The sequence below is a fragment of the Zosterops lateralis genome, assembly GCF_965231275.1.
Source record: "Zosterops lateralis genome assembly, chromosome: 2".
Classification (NCBI taxonomy): domain Eukaryota; kingdom Metazoa; phylum Chordata; class Aves; order Passeriformes; family Zosteropidae; genus Zosterops; species Zosterops lateralis.
Window position 1 is genome coordinate 102,825,839 of NC_139763.1, and position 17,763 is coordinate 102,843,601.

The 17,763-nt window shown below is 43.3% G+C and overlaps 1 protein-coding gene across 4 annotated transcripts in view; it reads right to left on the minus strand.

Moving 5' to 3' along the window:
- C2CD3 (C2 domain containing 3 centriole elongation regulator) overlaps nt 1–17,763 on the minus strand; it is a gene marked incomplete at its 5' end in the record, with an annotated part of 36,528 nt that overhangs the window by 8,318 nt on the left and 10,447 nt on the right. For 2 of the 4 annotated variants that reach the window (XM_083854818.1, XM_083854821.1), the window contains 15 exons: nt 632–840; nt 1,746–1,910; nt 2,776–2,876; nt 3,608–3,813; nt 4,496–4,560; nt 5,101–5,239; nt 6,465–6,773; nt 7,548–8,168; nt 9,172–9,261; nt 9,627–9,895; nt 11,060–11,180; nt 12,736–12,908; nt 13,940–14,120; nt 15,450–15,633; nt 16,354–16,597. In XM_083854818.1, coding sequence (XP_083710944.1) covers nt 632–840; nt 1,746–1,910; nt 2,776–2,876; nt 3,608–3,813; nt 4,496–4,560; nt 5,101–5,239; nt 6,465–6,773; nt 7,548–8,168; nt 9,172–9,261; nt 9,627–9,895; nt 11,060–11,180; nt 12,736–12,908; nt 13,940–14,120; nt 15,450–15,633; nt 16,354–16,597 — 3,077 coding nt within the window. The remainder of the gene's footprint in view (nt 1–631; nt 841–1,745; nt 1,911–2,775; nt 2,877–3,607; nt 3,814–4,495; nt 4,561–5,100; nt 5,240–6,464; nt 6,774–7,547; nt 8,169–9,171; nt 9,262–9,626; nt 9,896–11,059; nt 11,181–12,735; nt 12,909–13,939; nt 14,121–15,449; nt 15,634–16,353; nt 16,598–17,763) is intronic. The other 2 variants (XM_083854820.1, XM_083854819.1) reach the window with 2 other exon arrangements.

Genomic DNA, 17,763 nt, shown 5'->3' on the forward strand with positions numbered 1-17,763 from the left:
GAGCATGTTTTTCAGCTCTGTTTCCCACTGACAAGGCCAGAAGAACAGAAACGCTAAGGAAAACCCAGAAGCATTAAGGATGAAATTAATGGGAAATTTTACAAATTCTTTAAAAAGCCACAATCACTTATTTTTGCTTCTCAGTGAGCAGATCCTATTCATTGCTTGCATCCTCTGAGAAATGAGTTCACCAGCATTAGGTCAAGTGGCCAACTATTTTAAGGCAAGTCCTGCTCCAAGGGAAAGGTGGGGGACATTTGGAAAAGGAGAAGGAAGAGTCTGGAACAGATTGTAGAGGAAGGCATGTAAAAAAGCAGTAAAAACAATTGCTAAGGATGAGAAAGGAATTAAAAAGAGCAAAACCTTGGAGAAAAAGAGGGGGCAAAAAAAGAGAAGATCAAGGTGGTGATACAAGAATGGCACAATAATAGGGATGTGCCCTTCAACTCCACCTCTTGGAAATGCTGCTTCATGTATGAAGCCATGGGCAGAAAAAGCATGGAATAACTTTCCAACTGGCAGCAACTGTAGCTCTGGGCTCCAGCTTATTCTCTGCTCTGTTAAGTTATTTTAAAAGCATCAGCAGGGATTTGATTTCCTTGTCATTTTGCTACTCATGGCAACAACTTACCATTGACTAGGCTGCTGACCTGAGACACCAACTGACTAGATTTTTCCAAAAGATGGCAGCCTTTGGGATCCATTTCTCTGCTCATTGAGCCCCAATGGTCACTCTCCCACTCCTCATGGCTTGGTTTGGATGTGCTGAAGTCAGGAAAAGACCTGGTCAGCTTCTCAGTGAAGTATCTTTGAACCTCATCCAGCTCGCTCAAGTTTTTTCTGCAAGCAGTGATAAGAAATTTGCTAAGAGGGAGAAAACAAGCCTGTGGCAGTAGGGGTTAAGTTGAATCACTCTAGTCAACAACATGTAAATATGCAAATAAAAGATCAAACATTTTTATTCAAAAGCAGATCAGTAAGCAAGTTTTGAGGCTGTTTTAAGCAAGACCATAACACTCCAGAACAAATCCTGACTTGGCTATGAAACTTAGGCTGGAAGCTAAAAAAGAGCTAGCTCTAAACCTACTTAATCAAAGGAGTTGGATTTGAGATTACCTTTCAATAAAAGTCATAAAGCCAAGGTTAATACTTGACTTATGGCTGAGCTTGATAAAAATCAAGATTGTGGCAGCATGGGAAGGATGAAACACCTCAGGAAGTCTCTTTCATTCCTATATGCCTACAGATAATAAACACTATTCTTCTAAAATGATACCTCATTTAAACCTAGAATCTAGTCAAGAGAACAGTGCTTCTAGCAAGAAGAAAAACATCCTGATGGGAAAGGATATACTGCCCTGTGCACCCCTAAAATGCTTACAGGCTTGTCCTTGTACCTGTGGAAGTCAACTGAAGGGACTATTGGCTTCATAGCAACTCCTCTATGACAGCAGTACCAGGATGGATAAATCCAAGCATTCTCTCCAGATTTGGAAACACTACTGCTACTGTTCCCCTTCAACAGATCACCACACTGTTACAGCATTTCATTCCTGTTGTGGAGCTCCCCATCCAGCCCCTGATTTTCCAGCCTCGCCTCAACCCACTCTAAGTGACACCGGAATCTCTTCATTGCTTATTGCACTGTCTCACTTCCACTTCCTTAGACCTGGATCCATCACTTCCAAGCTGTTCCCTCTAACCCAAGGCCTGGCACTGGCCTGCTGGCCCCAGCCCAGCTTTACCTGAGAGCAGTGAGGAGAGCAGCACGCGAGGACAGCGGTGCTGAGTCCAGGCGGGCTGCACGGCGTGCGTTCCCATCCACCTGCTGCAGGGACTCGTGGAATCTGCGCACGTTCTGCATGTGCTCCTCGTGCCGGGGCGTGTGCGTGCCAGGGGGGCTAGTCCTGCTGAAAACAGGCCAACAACCAGGCTGGAACCTCTGACTCTGCAAAGTCTGCCAACTAAGACTGTCCAATGGCTTGAAATCCGCTAAAGAGCCACCGATGGATGAAACTGTTTTTTCCAAATGTCCACAGGAATGTCATTTACTGTTTCAGACTTATACCAAAGTCAAGTTAATGGTGGGGCTGGTAGGGGGCTTTCCATGCCTGCTGGCAGCTCCCAAGGCAGTTGTTCAGATCCTACAGTGGTGGCCCACAGTCCCTTTAAACTTCAAAGACACATATGGGAAAAGGATCATCTCTGTAGGCTAAATAAACAATTCATGAGCTAAAACACTCTCTCACTCATTTGAAGGGACAGAAAGTAGGAATTACCGCAGGATAGATGACATTCTTACTCCTGTAATATGCAATACTACAGCATTTCACCAGCTGTCACTCACTGGTCATGGACAGATGTTACGGCAAAATCAAGGGGATGCATCAGGAATACTCTAATTTACACTGACTAAAAATAAAACCAAATGCAGACACAACCTTTATTCTTATCAGGGCCTGGAGAAAGTATCTGCCAGTTTTAACAACAGCATCATTTGAATCCTAGTTTACAAGGGTGAAAATGCAACAAATCAGGAAGTATCAATGACAAGGAAAAGAACATCTGGGTTGTGTCAAAAGGAACCTGTCCCAGGATTGCTACCTCCTGCACCTCCCTCTCACAGTGAAATGGAGTGTCCACTAATTTTTAAACCCAAACACAGTGGACACAGTTTGACAGGGTGTATCATTTTTCCAGTAGAGTCAATTGGCTTTAGAGAGGTATCTCTGAAACCTGTAAATACTCCAAAAGGTTGTCAGCCTGTGGACTTACCGCTCTCGAGCAGGAACACTGACTTCCTTTGACAAGGAATTCAGCATCTGCTTGGACAAGTTTGTAGAATTACTAGGAGATGCTGGAAAGCTGACCTTCACCTAGGATGAAAAGGAAATAGGAACACTCTATCTGCATGAGTCTTTCACAGCAAGAAAGTAAGAGAAATTAAGGTATTCTCTGGCTGATCTAACAAAATCTCAGGCTTTCTTAATAGCTTTATATTTTCAGATGATTTCCCAGCACTGAGCCAAAGTACTATTTCACATCACATTCTTTTGTGATGCTTTTGTTAACTGCCTCCACACTATCAGAGAGTAAAGCAATGGAAAGCAGGATAAGGGCTGCACTACATGTCTATAACACACCCCAGCATATCAGGGAATCTTAGAAAATAAAGAAAAAATGGCAAATATTTCACAAAAACAGATTCTTGCTCAATTAGATGTTTCCTAACCAATGAAAAGTTGAATCTACTGTATGTTTTTGAGCACCAGCTGTCATCCAAAGCAGCAAATAGAACTATGCCATGCTCCCAGACATCCAAACATACAGAATATTCTTCTTAAAAAAATCCCAAACACCCATGAAGCAACAACAGAGTGAAGCCAACAGGGATGCTCATGACTTGTTTGGAGTGCTGTAACTAGCATTGGTCAGTAGCTACCATGGAAACCTGGAGCAGAATTCCTAAGGAATCGGGCGGTTTTGGTGCATTTATGCTGACTGGTCCATGACAGTGCAGTGAGTTTGTGGTGAAATAGCTCAGGAACCCCAGGTACTGATTATCAGCAATCCAATGAAGTGTGAGAGGGGAAATGGAAGAACTTACAGAAGAACTTTCTGGCTGGCTTCGGGCCCTGGCCAGCCTTTCTTCTTTGAGACTACTGATGTTTTGGAGAGGGGACACGGCCACTTTGATCTGCCCCCGGCACTGCCCGCTGAAATCAGTGATGTTGTACCACCCACACACCAGCTGGAAGCCAGAAAGGAGAGGGGAAAGGTCCACCGAGGCAAATCCTATCACTCGCTCTGACTCTGGGGAACAAGGACACAAAGCACATATACATTGCTATGAATAAATTTCAGGAATGTTAAAACACAGCCCTTGAAATATGGCTTGGAAGTTGACCTGAGGTCCAGAATAATCCCATCCAAAAGGGGGCTATTATTTGGATTACCTGGGTTCAGCTAAAAATGTCCCTGCAGAACAGTGAATGCCCAGGGCAGGGAGAGGGATTGCAAGGAGAACCACTGTGTGTACACAGTTCTCTGGATACACAGGAAGTTTACTTTTGAAGCAAAAATCAGACAGCTGAACTTCAATATGTAGAAAGAAAGGAATAAAAGTATTTGGCTACAGCTGGCTGCCCACACTTCAACCACCTGCAGCAACAACAAACAGCATGTGAAGGAAGCAGTTAAGAATTTCCTTCAGTAGGAGAATCCAACCTCTAAAGCACCGTCAAAATAAAACCAGAGAGAATATGGATGAACCAAACCCTCTAAGATGATTAATGGGGAAAAGGAGGATGCCAAAGGCCAGGAAATCAACAGGTATTTATCTCTAGCATCCTTCTAGTACATGGCAAAAGATGGCATTACAATTCCACTCTCCAATTCACTTGACAGACTTTATTTTCCTTGCATGAAATACAAGTAACCTATGGAAGGGGATGCAGAAAACACACTCCTTTTAATACGGCACTACAAACTTTACCTGCTTTATGCCACACTTTGAAGACCAAGGTTTGCTGTGGATCCACGAGAAGCTCTTTGGATAATCTGTTAAGAACAAAACCCACAGTATTTTATGCAAAGCAGGAAAAAGCAGTAAAATGCTTCTGAAGTTTTAATGCCATTTTATCTACCCAGACAAATCAATTTCTTTCTGTACTGATGGGGGCAGGAACAAAACAAATCCCAAAATTACTAAGCCTCAAAGCACAACATAGCTCTACATAGCTTGGGCTTCTGCTTATTCCAGAAGTATTTCCTTCTCCTCACTTCTGCTGTACATTTAAAAGATAGGACAGAGAAATTGTGAAGGAACAGAAATACAGTTTATTTCATGACTCAGTTACACAGTGACAGCAAAACACTGGGGTTACGGTTGAAAGCTGTAATGTCTGAAGTTCATTCTTCATATACGTATATATATATATATATATATGGAAAAAAGAAGCCGAAAAGCTCAAGTCTGAGCTGAAAAACCCCAAACCATACATCCTTTTCACACCTGGCCTGGCTGTCAGATCCAGGGAGTGTCTGTGTGAATCTCCCTGTCAGATCCAGGGAGTGTCTGTGTGAATCCCCATCTCTCACCTTGCTTGCTGCTGGAAGTCCCAGACTGGTGAATCTGTATTTTCTATCACTGGAGTGGTTACTGGAGCATCTGCACCAGCAACAGCAAATGATACACAGCTACTGGGGGCTGTCACTTCACGTTCTGTCAAGGGACTTCCTGAAATGATACAGAATTAAATACAGATACTTTTTTAAATTAATAACAACAACAATAACAAAATCTAAAAGCAATCCAGCAATTAAAACCACACAATTAGCAAAGAAATTCACAATCTAGAAAATACTCCTTTTCACTGGTGGACCTGACAGCACGTTATATTTTCAATGGAAGCAAATATTACACAAACCTTTCACAGAGCAGAAACTGGAATATTCAAGAGAGAAACAGAAAAACCATCTGCCCAAGATCATCTAAGAAGTCAGAAGTAAAGCTAGGAATAAAACCCAGTCCTGAGGACCCTATTTCCAGTGCTTGAGCTACTCTCCATGCTGGGCCACCTGTCTGGCAATCATGAGGAATAAAATTTCTTCCTGAAATCAGCTTGTATTTGTTTCAGTGGATCAGCTGCCTCTCAATTAGTTACTTCTAAAAATCCCCTAAAATAAAGAGTTGAAGACAGAAATACTTAAATATTTCTGCAATAATCAAAAGAAACCTCTTTTATATCATCAAAAACTTTGCAATAACCAAGTTGCATTATTTTTTCAAAGACTGTGAATTCCAGAAGAATCTAGAATCACTATAAAAATCCATCTGCAGGGCTCAGAATCTTTTAGAATTACATACCCTTAAATCATGGCTTGCATTTGACTCTTAGTTGTGTTATCAGGGGAACAAAAGCTGAGTACAGTGAGCAGCTTTACAAATTTATTATGTGCTGATTTGCAGGAGTTTTGAGATAGGGGTGTCTTGGGGTTTGGTTATTCAGTCAATGCTTAACTTGGAGTTTAGCTATTCAGATAATGCTTAATTTCAGAATTCAGCTGTCATCTCTAACAGGTCACATTATGTTATTTATATTTTGGATTTTATTCATGCAGACAGGCCGAATAGTTCAGCCTGCTGCTTTCCCTGTACTTACACAGTGGTTGGGGTTGCAATACCATGAAGCCAAGTTCAAAATCCATCCATGCCATTCACTTTGCTGGAGTAGGAACAGATCTCAGAGGAAAACAAAGAAACAGAAAACAAAGAAAGAAAAAAGAAAGACAAGAAAGAAAGACAAGAAAGAAAGACAAGAAAGAAAGACAAGAAAGAAAGACAAGAAAGAAAGACAAGAAAGAAAGAAAAGAAAGAAAGAAAAGAAAGAAAGAAAAGAAAGAAAGAAAAGAAAGAAAGAAAAGAAAGAAAGAAAAGAAAGGGTGTGTGTGTATGATGTTACCTTTTAAACTTAGATGCATTGCTCTTTCCACAAGGATATTGACAGCAACTGTGTTTTCCAGAAATGTCACATCTTCTTCCTGTGGTTCACCATTGGTGATTCCTGAACTTACAATATCCACTTGCTGTTTGTCAGAGGCCTGCTGGCTCAGTTCAGGGGCTTCCCCTGTGCCTTCATCCTCACTGTAGCTGCATTCCTCGGCACAGGGAAGTCTGGGCAGAGTAGCAGGAGGGGAAGCAAGGCTGACGTGAACACGCACAGCGGCTCCTGCCAGGTCTGCAGCATTGCATCTGAACAGTGGATAAACACCTGCAGGAGAATGTACAAACAACCAGCTAACTGAGCCAAAGGAAAAGCAGGAGCCTGGAAAACAGCTGGTACAGTTCATTACTGTAGAGATCTCACATAAGCCCAGCAGAATGAATTTTGATTTTCAGTGTAATTTCTATGTGAGTTATCACCCAGAAGTACAAGCTTGGAAACATTAAAAACCACAACCAATCCCCCAAATTTGGTCCACCTTCATTTTCCCCCCGTAATTCAGATTAAGGCACATCAACATCCTGAGTGCCCTGGGAACAGTGACTCTGCGTAATTTTATATACACATGTGGAGAATACAACATATAAAAAATTGTTTTAACTCTTGCTCTTCCTCCCTTTCTGAGTGTATCCAGAAGAAGAGCCAATCAGTCCACAAATCTGGTGGCTGGCGTACCATGTAGGTGACAGAAGCATAAACTAAAACACAAGTTCCACCTCAGTGTGAGGAAGAATTTCTTTCCATGGACAGGGCAGAGCCCTGGAACAGCTGCCCAGGGAGGGCCTGGAGTCTCCCTTTCCAGACATCCCGAACCCATGTGGACACATTCCTGTGTCACCTGTTCCAGGTGACCCTGCCTAGGCAGGGGGTGGGACTGGGTGATTTCCAGAGATCCATTCCAACCGAAACCACCCTGGGATTCTGTGCAGGATAAAACAAAGCTGTGAAAGTGAACATTTTGTTTAAAGTGCCTAGAGAAGGAAGCACATTAAATTGTCAGTAAGGAGGAATGAAATGTGACCCTGTGTTTTAGGAACTCACCACTAACACTCAGTGTTCTCCTGGATCTCTCTGCTAAGGCTGCCAGGTTGACGTAGGCAGATCCAATCAGACGATCTGTATCAAGTGGTCTTTCCACCTCATTTTCCTTGCCATATGCCCACCACACCTGGATTTCTAATTTCTCCTCTCTGAAGAACCACAGCAGTCCCTGGCTCCTCCTGAGAGTCACCTTGCTGGGTTTCCTGAAGTTCACTGTAACACTCTCTGCATCATCACTCAGTTTTGGCCGCTTGAGCCAAGTGCAGGTGGCCTCTTGGTTGTACAGTTTGTACCTGAGGTAGCAGTAGGTGCTTTTGTGCAGGTGTGTCTGGCCTGTGAGCAGCACACAGTGGAGTGGCAGCCACACCCTTGGGGTGGAGATGGTCACAGCCACGGGGCTGGCACTTTGCTCCCAGTCCCCACTCTCATCCTCGCTGTCCTCCTGCGTCTCCTCGCTGCTCCAGCCCAAGAGCTTGGCAGCCTCCAGAACACGCTCCCTGTCACCCTGGTGGGCAAAGGCCACAGAGAGCTCCAGCCCTCCCACAATGGCCTGCATGGCGTTTGTGCAGTGTGGAGGCAGCAGATCTTCAGAGAGGGTCACTGGGAACCAGCCTGAAATACCTTTGGGAGGAAAGATCGCATTATCCTGGGTTTCAAAAAATGTCAGTGAGGAATGGTCACCTCTCTGGTCATCAGCCAAGGACCAGAACACCAAGGGTTTATTTCTCATTTGTAAGTTTATTAAATAATTTCTAATCTGAAAAAGCAACAAGTTACTGGCCTTCTAAAAACCTCAGCAGAAGTTCTGATCCCAAAGGATTTTCACTTCATTAACAACACCCATTTTACAACAAAACTACATCCCTGGGATATCCAATCATAAAATTATGTATTCTCATTTATTTCCTACTCTCTTCCCATTAAAAACAACCCCAAAATTTTGGGCTGGAGAAAATGAGAACTTTTCTGAAATTAAAGCAGATATAACCAAGGCAATAATAAAAACATAATTAGTACAAGGTATAACAATCCCAAACTAATGCTAGATAGAGGAGATCATTAGTGGACAGATATGTGAATAATTTTTTCACAGAATATTCTAAAGTGGAACGGACTCAAAAGGAGTCCATTTAACATAGTTTAAAAAAAGAAACAAAACTAGTTAATTCTACTACTTTCGAATTATCTAAGACTCTCGTTTCCAGCTTTGACATCTGAGAAGCAGTCACTGTTCCTGCACTAAACACTGCAACTCAGGGACTTGACATCCTTTTTGGACTTTCTATCTAGAAAATAAACAGCACTGAGTAAAATCCTAAGGATTTTAGGTGTAGTTTTTAGCTGGCATGGAGTTAAATTACTTCATAGTAGCCCCAGCATATTCAATCACCTAAACATCCTACACCCTGAAAACAGATTTTCAAACAACAACCTTTATGTGACTTTTCTAATACAAGATCTTTACTGAACGTGTGGGAAATATCTGAAAGAACTTTGGTCTAAAAAAACCCAGAAAGTCCCCCCAAAACCAAAACAAAATCCCCCAAAACAGGAATGAAAATAGTTTTAAGGAATTACATTAGCAATTACACAGAATGCCAGCAGCATAGCACTCCTGTGTTACCTGATCTTCTTGTCAGCAGGTCTCTGGTTGGAATCGTGACTGTCCCAAGGAGATAATCTCTAGATGCTCTATCAGCCAATTTGTCAGTGGCTAGAAAAGAAATAATTTTGTAAATACACCAAACTGGTATGTAGAGTTTAGAAGTGACTGACTGGAGAATAGCTGGTAACAGGTGATCTTGATCACTGGGAGTCTCAAAAACTCTTCGCACAAGAGGAACAGTCTCTGCCAAAGGCAATTTAGATAATCACATCTATTAGCAACTGCAGAGCTCCTTGCACAGGGCTCTGAGCAACCTGACCTGTTGCAAGATGGCCCTACTCATTGCAGGGCATTTTTGAAAATCCCAACCAAACTATTCCATTATTCTATAAGTTAGTTTTCTTTTCTATACTAAAATCAAGAGGACTTCTGCACTAGTACTCAATCCTTGCAATCGCACCTCTTGTCCTTACCTGACTTGGTGCTCTGATGATAGATGGAGAAAACAATACTGGCAGACTGCAGGAGTTCCCCCAGAGAAGAGGCTTCCCCAGTGCTTTTCTGGGTGATGAGGTTACAAAGGAACTTTGTGCGATGCCCAAACTCTGGGCAGAAGGAGCAGGGCACGGCTCGTGTGCTGCGCGTCTGCGCCTGGGGCAGGAAGGACAGGAGCACACACACATAGGCGTTCACTCCCACCCCTGCATAGTACTGCACAGAGGGGTTCTTCTGTGCCACAGCTCTTCAGTTCACATGGGAATTAAAAGAAAAGAAGGAAGAGAATGCATATAATTTATGAGGAATCTAGGAACCAACATGCTTAAAACAAAGGTGAAAAGATGGGACTAACAGTGAACGTTCTAAGCCAAAATGTACATGGGTTCTGGCTGCATATCACTTTTATCTTTTCTTTCCATCTGAACATACTAGGAACAGATATGAAATGGTGAGAGGAACTCACGAGGTCCATCACTGGTGGCTGTGCTCTTATCTGTGGTTGAGAAAGTACTCAGCACCTTTAAGGATACACTGTACTGTAGAATAACTTCCCAGAGAACCTGCTCCAGAAAGAAGCCAAAAGCCAAGCCAAATTATTTTTACAGACCAATACTGACTAGGAAATGGAGGTGAAATCAGCAAATGGAATAATTTACAAGTAAACCAGACCCAGGTATTACTCAGGTCATACACCTGAAGGATGAGGGGTCTGAAGTCATTCAATTCCCTTGACTTCTCCAAGCACCATATCACAGTGATCCTCACATGCCAGGATCTGCTTGAATGAAGATGGATCAGGGGCTCACAGCAACACTGAGAAAGATTCAGACCACGGCTCTGGAATGACAGGAGCCATCCTCACGTGGAACTGATTCTCTCTATTCTAGCCCTTTCCTAACTCTTGAAAATCACATATTCTGGAACTACATCCAGCTGATACCACACACTTGGAGCAGAAGCCTTAAGGTGGATAAGAACATGTTTCATTTCCTAGTTATTTTACTGAGGTTTTCACAGTGAAATACATGAAAACAACCTCAGCTAGCTTTTAAATAGCATCAGCAACACTAGGATCCAATGCCCAAATAAGTACCATCTTATTTCAGCTGATTTTTATATCAGTCTTTGGTGCAGAAAAATGTGGAAATGTAGGAAAACATGTCCTTCCAATCTGCATCCTTCTGCAGAACAAATGTTACCACCTTATACTGCAGCTTCAGGGACCAGAGTAACTGCTGATGGTCTTTATAAGGTTATTTTCACTTTGGAGCAGAACCCACTTTGAATCCTGGTCTCTGCAGATGAAAAATTGGCCAGTAAGAATTTGTTCTAATCTCATGCCTCAGCCTGCTGCCTCCATATAAAGCTGCTTGAAGTGAAAAATGGTCCTTTTTGAATTAGTCTTTACCTGGCTGCTGCTTGCAAACCAGCTGCCCTGTGTATTTGTACAGAAAGTGAAACAGCTTGAGCAGTTATTCCTGCTGCTGTTTTCATGGATCGTTGGTACCTCACACTCACATCAAGCAAACCTGGATTAAATTAAAGAAAGGAAAGAAGTGGTCAGCCCTTAATGCAAGTTTATCCAACATAACCAATATTTTGCTATACCTATTACTACAAAGATTACTCTGTTAATGAGTATTTTTCTAAAAAGATAATTCCACTAATCTACTGATCTTGGCTGTGCAAGAGGCTGCGCTTCTGCCGGGAGATACAGCCAGATCCACAAGGAACAACAGAGGGAAAACCTCATCCCGCATCCCGCCAGAGCCGCCGGCCCGCCCCAGTGGCGCCCTCCTGTGGCGAGCGCCCAGCACAGCAAGCGCCGGGGCCGAGCTCCCAAACACCGCCCCGGCACCCAGCACATCCCGGCACAGCCCTGTCCCCATCCCAAACACCGCCCCGGCACCCAGCACATCCCATCACAGCCCTGTCCTCATCCCAAACACCGCCCCGGCACCCAGCACATCCCATCACAGCCCTGTCCCCATCCCAAACACCGCCCCGGCACCCAGCACATCCCATCACAGCCCTGTCCCCATCCCAAACACCGCCCCGGCACCCAGCACATCCCATCACAGCCCTGTCCTCATCCCAAACATCCCCCCCGGCACCCAGCACATCCCATCACAGCCCTGTCCTCATCCCAAACACCGCCCCGGCACCCCGCACATCCCGGCACAGCCCTGTCCTCATCCCAAACATCCCCCCTGGCACCCCGCACATCCCGGCACAGCCCTGTCCCGAGAAAATTTTCCAGGTGTTGGAACAAAGAACGCTACTGTGTTCTGCTATTGCACGTGGCTCACCCACTGCAAAGCACACGGACCTCCCTGTCCAGCCCCAGCTTGTTTTACCCCACCTTAGAGTTCCCTGTGTCCTTCCCAGAGCTGATGTTCGTGTTATTTGTAAGAGCCACAAGAGGCATCTCTGCTTACACCATGTACCATAAACAGCCCTTCTTCAGATCCTCCTTCCCACCTTACATGGGAAGATTAACTATAGGCTGAGGCTAATTAGCAGCGAAGCTGTCAAATAAACAGAGAGGGCTTTTGAAAACTTTCTGAGAGTTTGAGGGTTTCCCATGTTTAATCACTGATTTTTTTAGTGAAAGCTGGAAGGAAAACCACTCCTGGTTGGTTTCAGTTGCCAATGCAAATCCATATTTTTATTTGCCCTGGAGGCAAATAGAATTTATCTTTATAGAGTTTGACCAAATTTTACACAGAATCAGAACAGATTTGGCTGGAAAAGACCCATAAAATCACGAAGTCCAACCACTCCTCCAGCACTGCCAAGGCCACCACACTCCCATGTCCCCAAGTGCAACATCCACACAGCTGTTAAATCCTGCCAGGGATGGGGATTCCACCATGGCCAGGGCAGCCTGTGCCAGGACTAGACAACCCTTTAGGGGAAGAAATTTTCCCTAATATCCAACCTAAAGCTCCCTGGCACAACTTGAGGCCATTTCCTTTGTCCTTTGCTAACACATCATCAAATACTGTTGTGCTGCTCAGAGGTTTCCCCAGCTGAGCCTGGTTTTACCACAGGAAGTGAGAGCCCACAAGCCGAAGTGCTCACCCGAAGACCGCAGATGAAATTCCTCTGAGGAATCAGTCCGGGGGACCAAGGGCAGATTAAAAGTTTGTATCCCTATTTCCTCACGATGCTGCAGTGTCACCATGGCACAGAGCCGTGACAGAGGCAAGGCCCCTTTGGCAACCAGCTGGTCTCTGACATTTGGGTAATAATACCTGGTAAGACACACCAAAAAAAAAAAATAAATAAATAAACATTTTTATTTCAACATTTCTCTCACAACTGCACAGAAGTCAACTTTATCTTGAGTGTCTTTAAAGCCTCATTAGCTTCCCCAGCTAAGGGAGAAAGTCCAGTAAATGTATTTCCACTGAAGAAAAGAATCCTTAATTATTAATCCTTAATAATGCTACAAATATATATTTGCACTAGTCCTAACAAGTCAACTAGCAGGAGCTCCACTAAAAATTGGCTTCCCAAAGGAAAACAAGAGAAGGATCTGGCACCAAATATTCTCTGCTCTCACTTCCCATTAATAAATGAAAATACTTCTCTTGCAGAACAGATTAGTGGTACCAGTTTGTGAGTGTAAAAAATTACTCTAAAACTTTCCTTAGTGCCATTACTTGGCTTCAGCTTCATCCTAAAACAAATTTTGACACTATCTTACAAACAGCCCGTAGTAATTCTAATGTGACTCTGCAAATTTTAAAAAGCCTGACTTGCTCACTACTGAATGTACAGGTTATTGTATTTTTCTAAAGCTATTTGTCTTCATGGATTCTGCTCTCCATTACTAATAATTAACTTCAGTAGTCAAAGAAGCATTTTGAACTTACAAAACACTTTATATTATTTCTCTTGTGCTCAGTGACTTGTATGAGGGGACAAAAGCAAGCCCAGCACAATGAAATTATACTTTCAGGGTCCTATTAAGTAAAATATAGATGTGCCAAGCATTTAAACACTACTTTTAGATTGTTATGCTGATTAAAAGATGGAAGAAAGCAAACTAACAACACACAATTTTTAAGTTATGAAAAGGAGTAATTAGGACTCTTGGTGGGGAAAAAAGCTCACAGGTTTTAAGTGCAGATACCCACATCAAACATTGATGAGCTTACCATTTTTTTAGCTACAATTAAATAATATTACAGAATATCCACCCCAGAGCTGGAGATTTTTCAAGATCAGATCTATCGCTACCTGTATTGCTATCTATAAATAATAGGATGTTGTTCTGTACCTGCACCAAACTTCAAACTGGATTCCTCCTCCTGCTGCTCCTGGTGCCATAAATGCACTGACCAGGAGCCTCTGGACTGGGACATCAGCAGGAACCAACAGGGAATGATGATGTTCATCATTAAAGATGGGATCAGGGACACACAAAGTGGTAGCTGTTCTAAATGGCTTTAATGTGATGCCTAAAAGTCAAGCAGAGCTGGTTAAAAACAGTTACAATTGAAGCTTTCAACCTTTTTCTGCTTGCAATCCTTCAGGAGGTAGGACGCATGGACAGGGAGTGAAATCCTCCTGGGACAAGGCTTGTTTTTCTTCACAAAGCTTCACTTTACAAAGCTTTTACAAGCAATCCATGGAGCCCCATGAATCTGTGATCCACAGCCTGGGAACTACTGCTAAAAAGGCAGCACAAAAATCCCACAGGAGTTACTATGGAACCATTTTGCTGACTGTCATTTTCCAGTGGGAATACATGTCAGTGATGCAAAGCACTCAATACTATGTTCTTTCCTACAATCACAATGATTTAAATATTCTTTTATAATCCGAAAATGGTGGGTTTAGATTGGATATTGGGAAGGAATTCTTCCCCATGAGGTGGTGAGGCCTGGGCACAGGGTGCCCAGAGAAGCTGTGGCTGCCCCTGGATCCCTGAAAGTGTCTAAGGCCAGGCTGGATGGGGCTTGGAGAACCCTGGGAGAGAGGAACATGTCCCTCCCTCTGGCAGCAGGTGGGAATGGATGTGCTTAAAGGTCCTGCCCACATAAAGCACTCTATGTTAATTCTAGTGATCTAAACCAAGGAACTCTTCTGTTGGTGTATCCATGAAAATCACAGAATTGTTAGGGTTGTAAGAGCCCTCTAAGATCATCAAATCCAACTGTTAACCCAGCCCTGCCAAAGCCACCAGTAAATCATGTACCCAACTGCCATATCCAAATACTTTTTGAACATTCTAGGGATGGTGACTCCGTCATTGCCAAGGCTTGATAATCCTGTTGATGAAGACATTTTCCCTAATATCCAACTTACACCTCCCCTAGTGTGACTTGGGGCCATTTCCCCTTGTCCTATCCCTCGTGGCCTGGGAGCAGGATCCTCACTTGGCTGCACTCTCCTGTCAGAGAATTGTGGAGACCAAAATGAGCACCCTGAAAGGCTTGTGCATGTAAGGCCTTTGCTGAACTTCACTGTGCACAATGTCACTATTCCCTGCAGACCTATTCCTGCATATTTGTGGGATCAGCTGGCACAGCCCTCTAGCACCTTTAACAAAAGGTACCATGCGAAGAGATTTGGAATTAGGACTCTCTATTTTCACTGGGAACTTGCCACCAGCCTCAGACAAACAAGGCTTTTAATCCAGGTCCCATTTTTCCAAGACAACAAGCATTGGCTGCATTAAAGCTCAGAAAAACATGCCCCCTCTTACTTATGCAGAGAGAACATGACTAAATAGTATTTAATTAAAGCAATGCTCTAAATAAGGGAAAATTATAAAACAAACTTACCATCCTCATGCAATCCAGGTCCTTGCAGTGCAGCACAGCCAGCCTCCTGAACTGGGAAATAGTACTGGATGTAGCAGTCAGCCTCTCCCCAGACTGTGGACTGTAAGGGAGTGAGTCCCTTCACACTCTCCACATGGATCTCAAACACATGCTCCATCAGGTCTTCTCCCTTTGGGTCCAACTGCTAATAAAAAAATGGGAAGGATGACTTGAGGAAACTTGGGAATATTTTAACAAGCTGCCCAGGGAATGGCTGAGTCAGCCCTGGACATATTTAAAAACCATATGGATGTAACATCTGGGGACATGGTCTAATGGTGGCTTTGGCAGGGCTGGGTTGGTGGTTGGATTCAGTGAGCATACAGGTCTTTTCCAACCTAAACAATGACTTGTGATAAAAATCTAAGAAGCCTGAGATGGGGGGCAGAAAAATTATCTGCCATTTTCCTCCTAAAGTTCACAGAAACATTGAAAGCCTGAAAGAATTTTTTTTTCCTGCAAAGCACATAAAAAGCATAAAAGTTGCTACCTATCCAACTCCAAGGTAGTGGCAAAACCTCCACAATAAGGCTGTGAGAATTAAGATTTTCTATATTTTTGGTGTTTTTTTGTTTTTGCTTTTACTGGACTTATGAAGATAGAAGCAGTGTATATGCAAGGCAATAAAAGGGGCAATAATGTCTAGACTGGTGAGAGCAACCTGATAAAAAAAGAGTATAAACAATATAATCCTGTGTACAATTTGTAGAATATAACAAAATTGGCTGCAGCCTCAAGAAGAGGCTGGGGATCATTCATCTGTTAATGAACCCACTGGTAAAACCCTTTTCACATGTCCTTAACAGCAAGAATGCGGACTTATTAAACAATAATAATAAATAATAAATAAATAATAAATAAATACCATTGTGGGTTTTGTGAGTGGATAGTCCAGAGAGTGGGGAGGACGTTGTGTGACTGGAGGCACCATTCCTTCTTCAGTTTTGAGCCTCTGCAGTGCCACAATTTGATCAGCTGATCCCATTGCCAGGATGACCCTGAGGCTGCCGCTCCTGCTGCCAGTGAAAACATCGACCACGGGCATGTGGCCATCCACGGCCACCACTGGGTACTGAGCCTGCAGCAGCAGGTGGGAAACCTTGGGATCCCTACAGCACAAACCCAAAACAAACAAAGCCCCAGCATGAGCATGAGCCATCTGAGTAGGAGCCGGAACACACAGAACTCATTTCAGATGGGATTTTCACTGCTGATTAAAACCAAACTACCTCCATTCCTCTGAAATTTGTCTCACTTACATCCAGCCTTCACTCAGCAGAAATCCTGCTGATGAGCTGCTGGGTGCAAGAAGTTATTTTCAGTCATGACAAAGGACAATTTCCCAAAACCTAACAGTGCTTTAGCTATGAGCCAGCCTAGAGACCTGTGAATGTAGGGATGAATGAGAACAAGACTCCCATTAACACCCTGTAGCCATATTATACTTTTATGAGGTAGTTATGTGCCTTTAGGGATGTAAGAAAAGAAGGAACAGGGACAGCCTCCCAGAAAGACGTAAAAATCTCCTATCATACACTGAAATGACTCAAGGCCAGGTTGGATGGGGCTTTGAAGAACTTTATTGAGTGGAAGATGTCCCTGTCCATGGCAGGGGGTGGCACTGGATGGGCTTTAAGGTCCCTCCCAAGCCAATCCATTCTGGCATTCTAAGATATACACAAATAAACTACAGTGGCTTACTAAAAAAATTATACAAATGACACAGTAATAACTAACAAAGTAGTGGCCAGTCAGCTCCAGCATCACCTGATTTCCACAAGTCACTAGGTCTGACCAAAATAAAAGGAATAAATCCTTTGCATTAAGAAGAATTTCTTCTGTCCAGTATTTCCAGCTATTTAACCTGTTTTAAGCAGGTATATTACTCTGAACAAGAAGCCAGTAGATTAAACCCAAAAAGAACAAAGAACTCTGGAGAATCCCATCAGATAAGTACACCATTAAAATATGAAGGTTTTGGAGACTTTTGGACACGCAGGCTGTGCAAACTGACAGCATCTCTATGGGATCTCTGCAGAGCACAATTAGGGGCAAACCCAATCAGTCACAATCCTGGAAAACCACTGATGGAAAGCCACACTTCATTCTCCTGTGTAGTCACTTTGATTTCTTCTAGTTTTATTTAGTCCTAGGACCACAAGTTACGCAGGCACCAACTGTGATGCAGCGCAGTGACTTTATATCTCACACCCCATCTGTACTTCTGGACATGGACAGTGTAACTTACACCCTGCTCACTGTAGGGAAGGGCTAT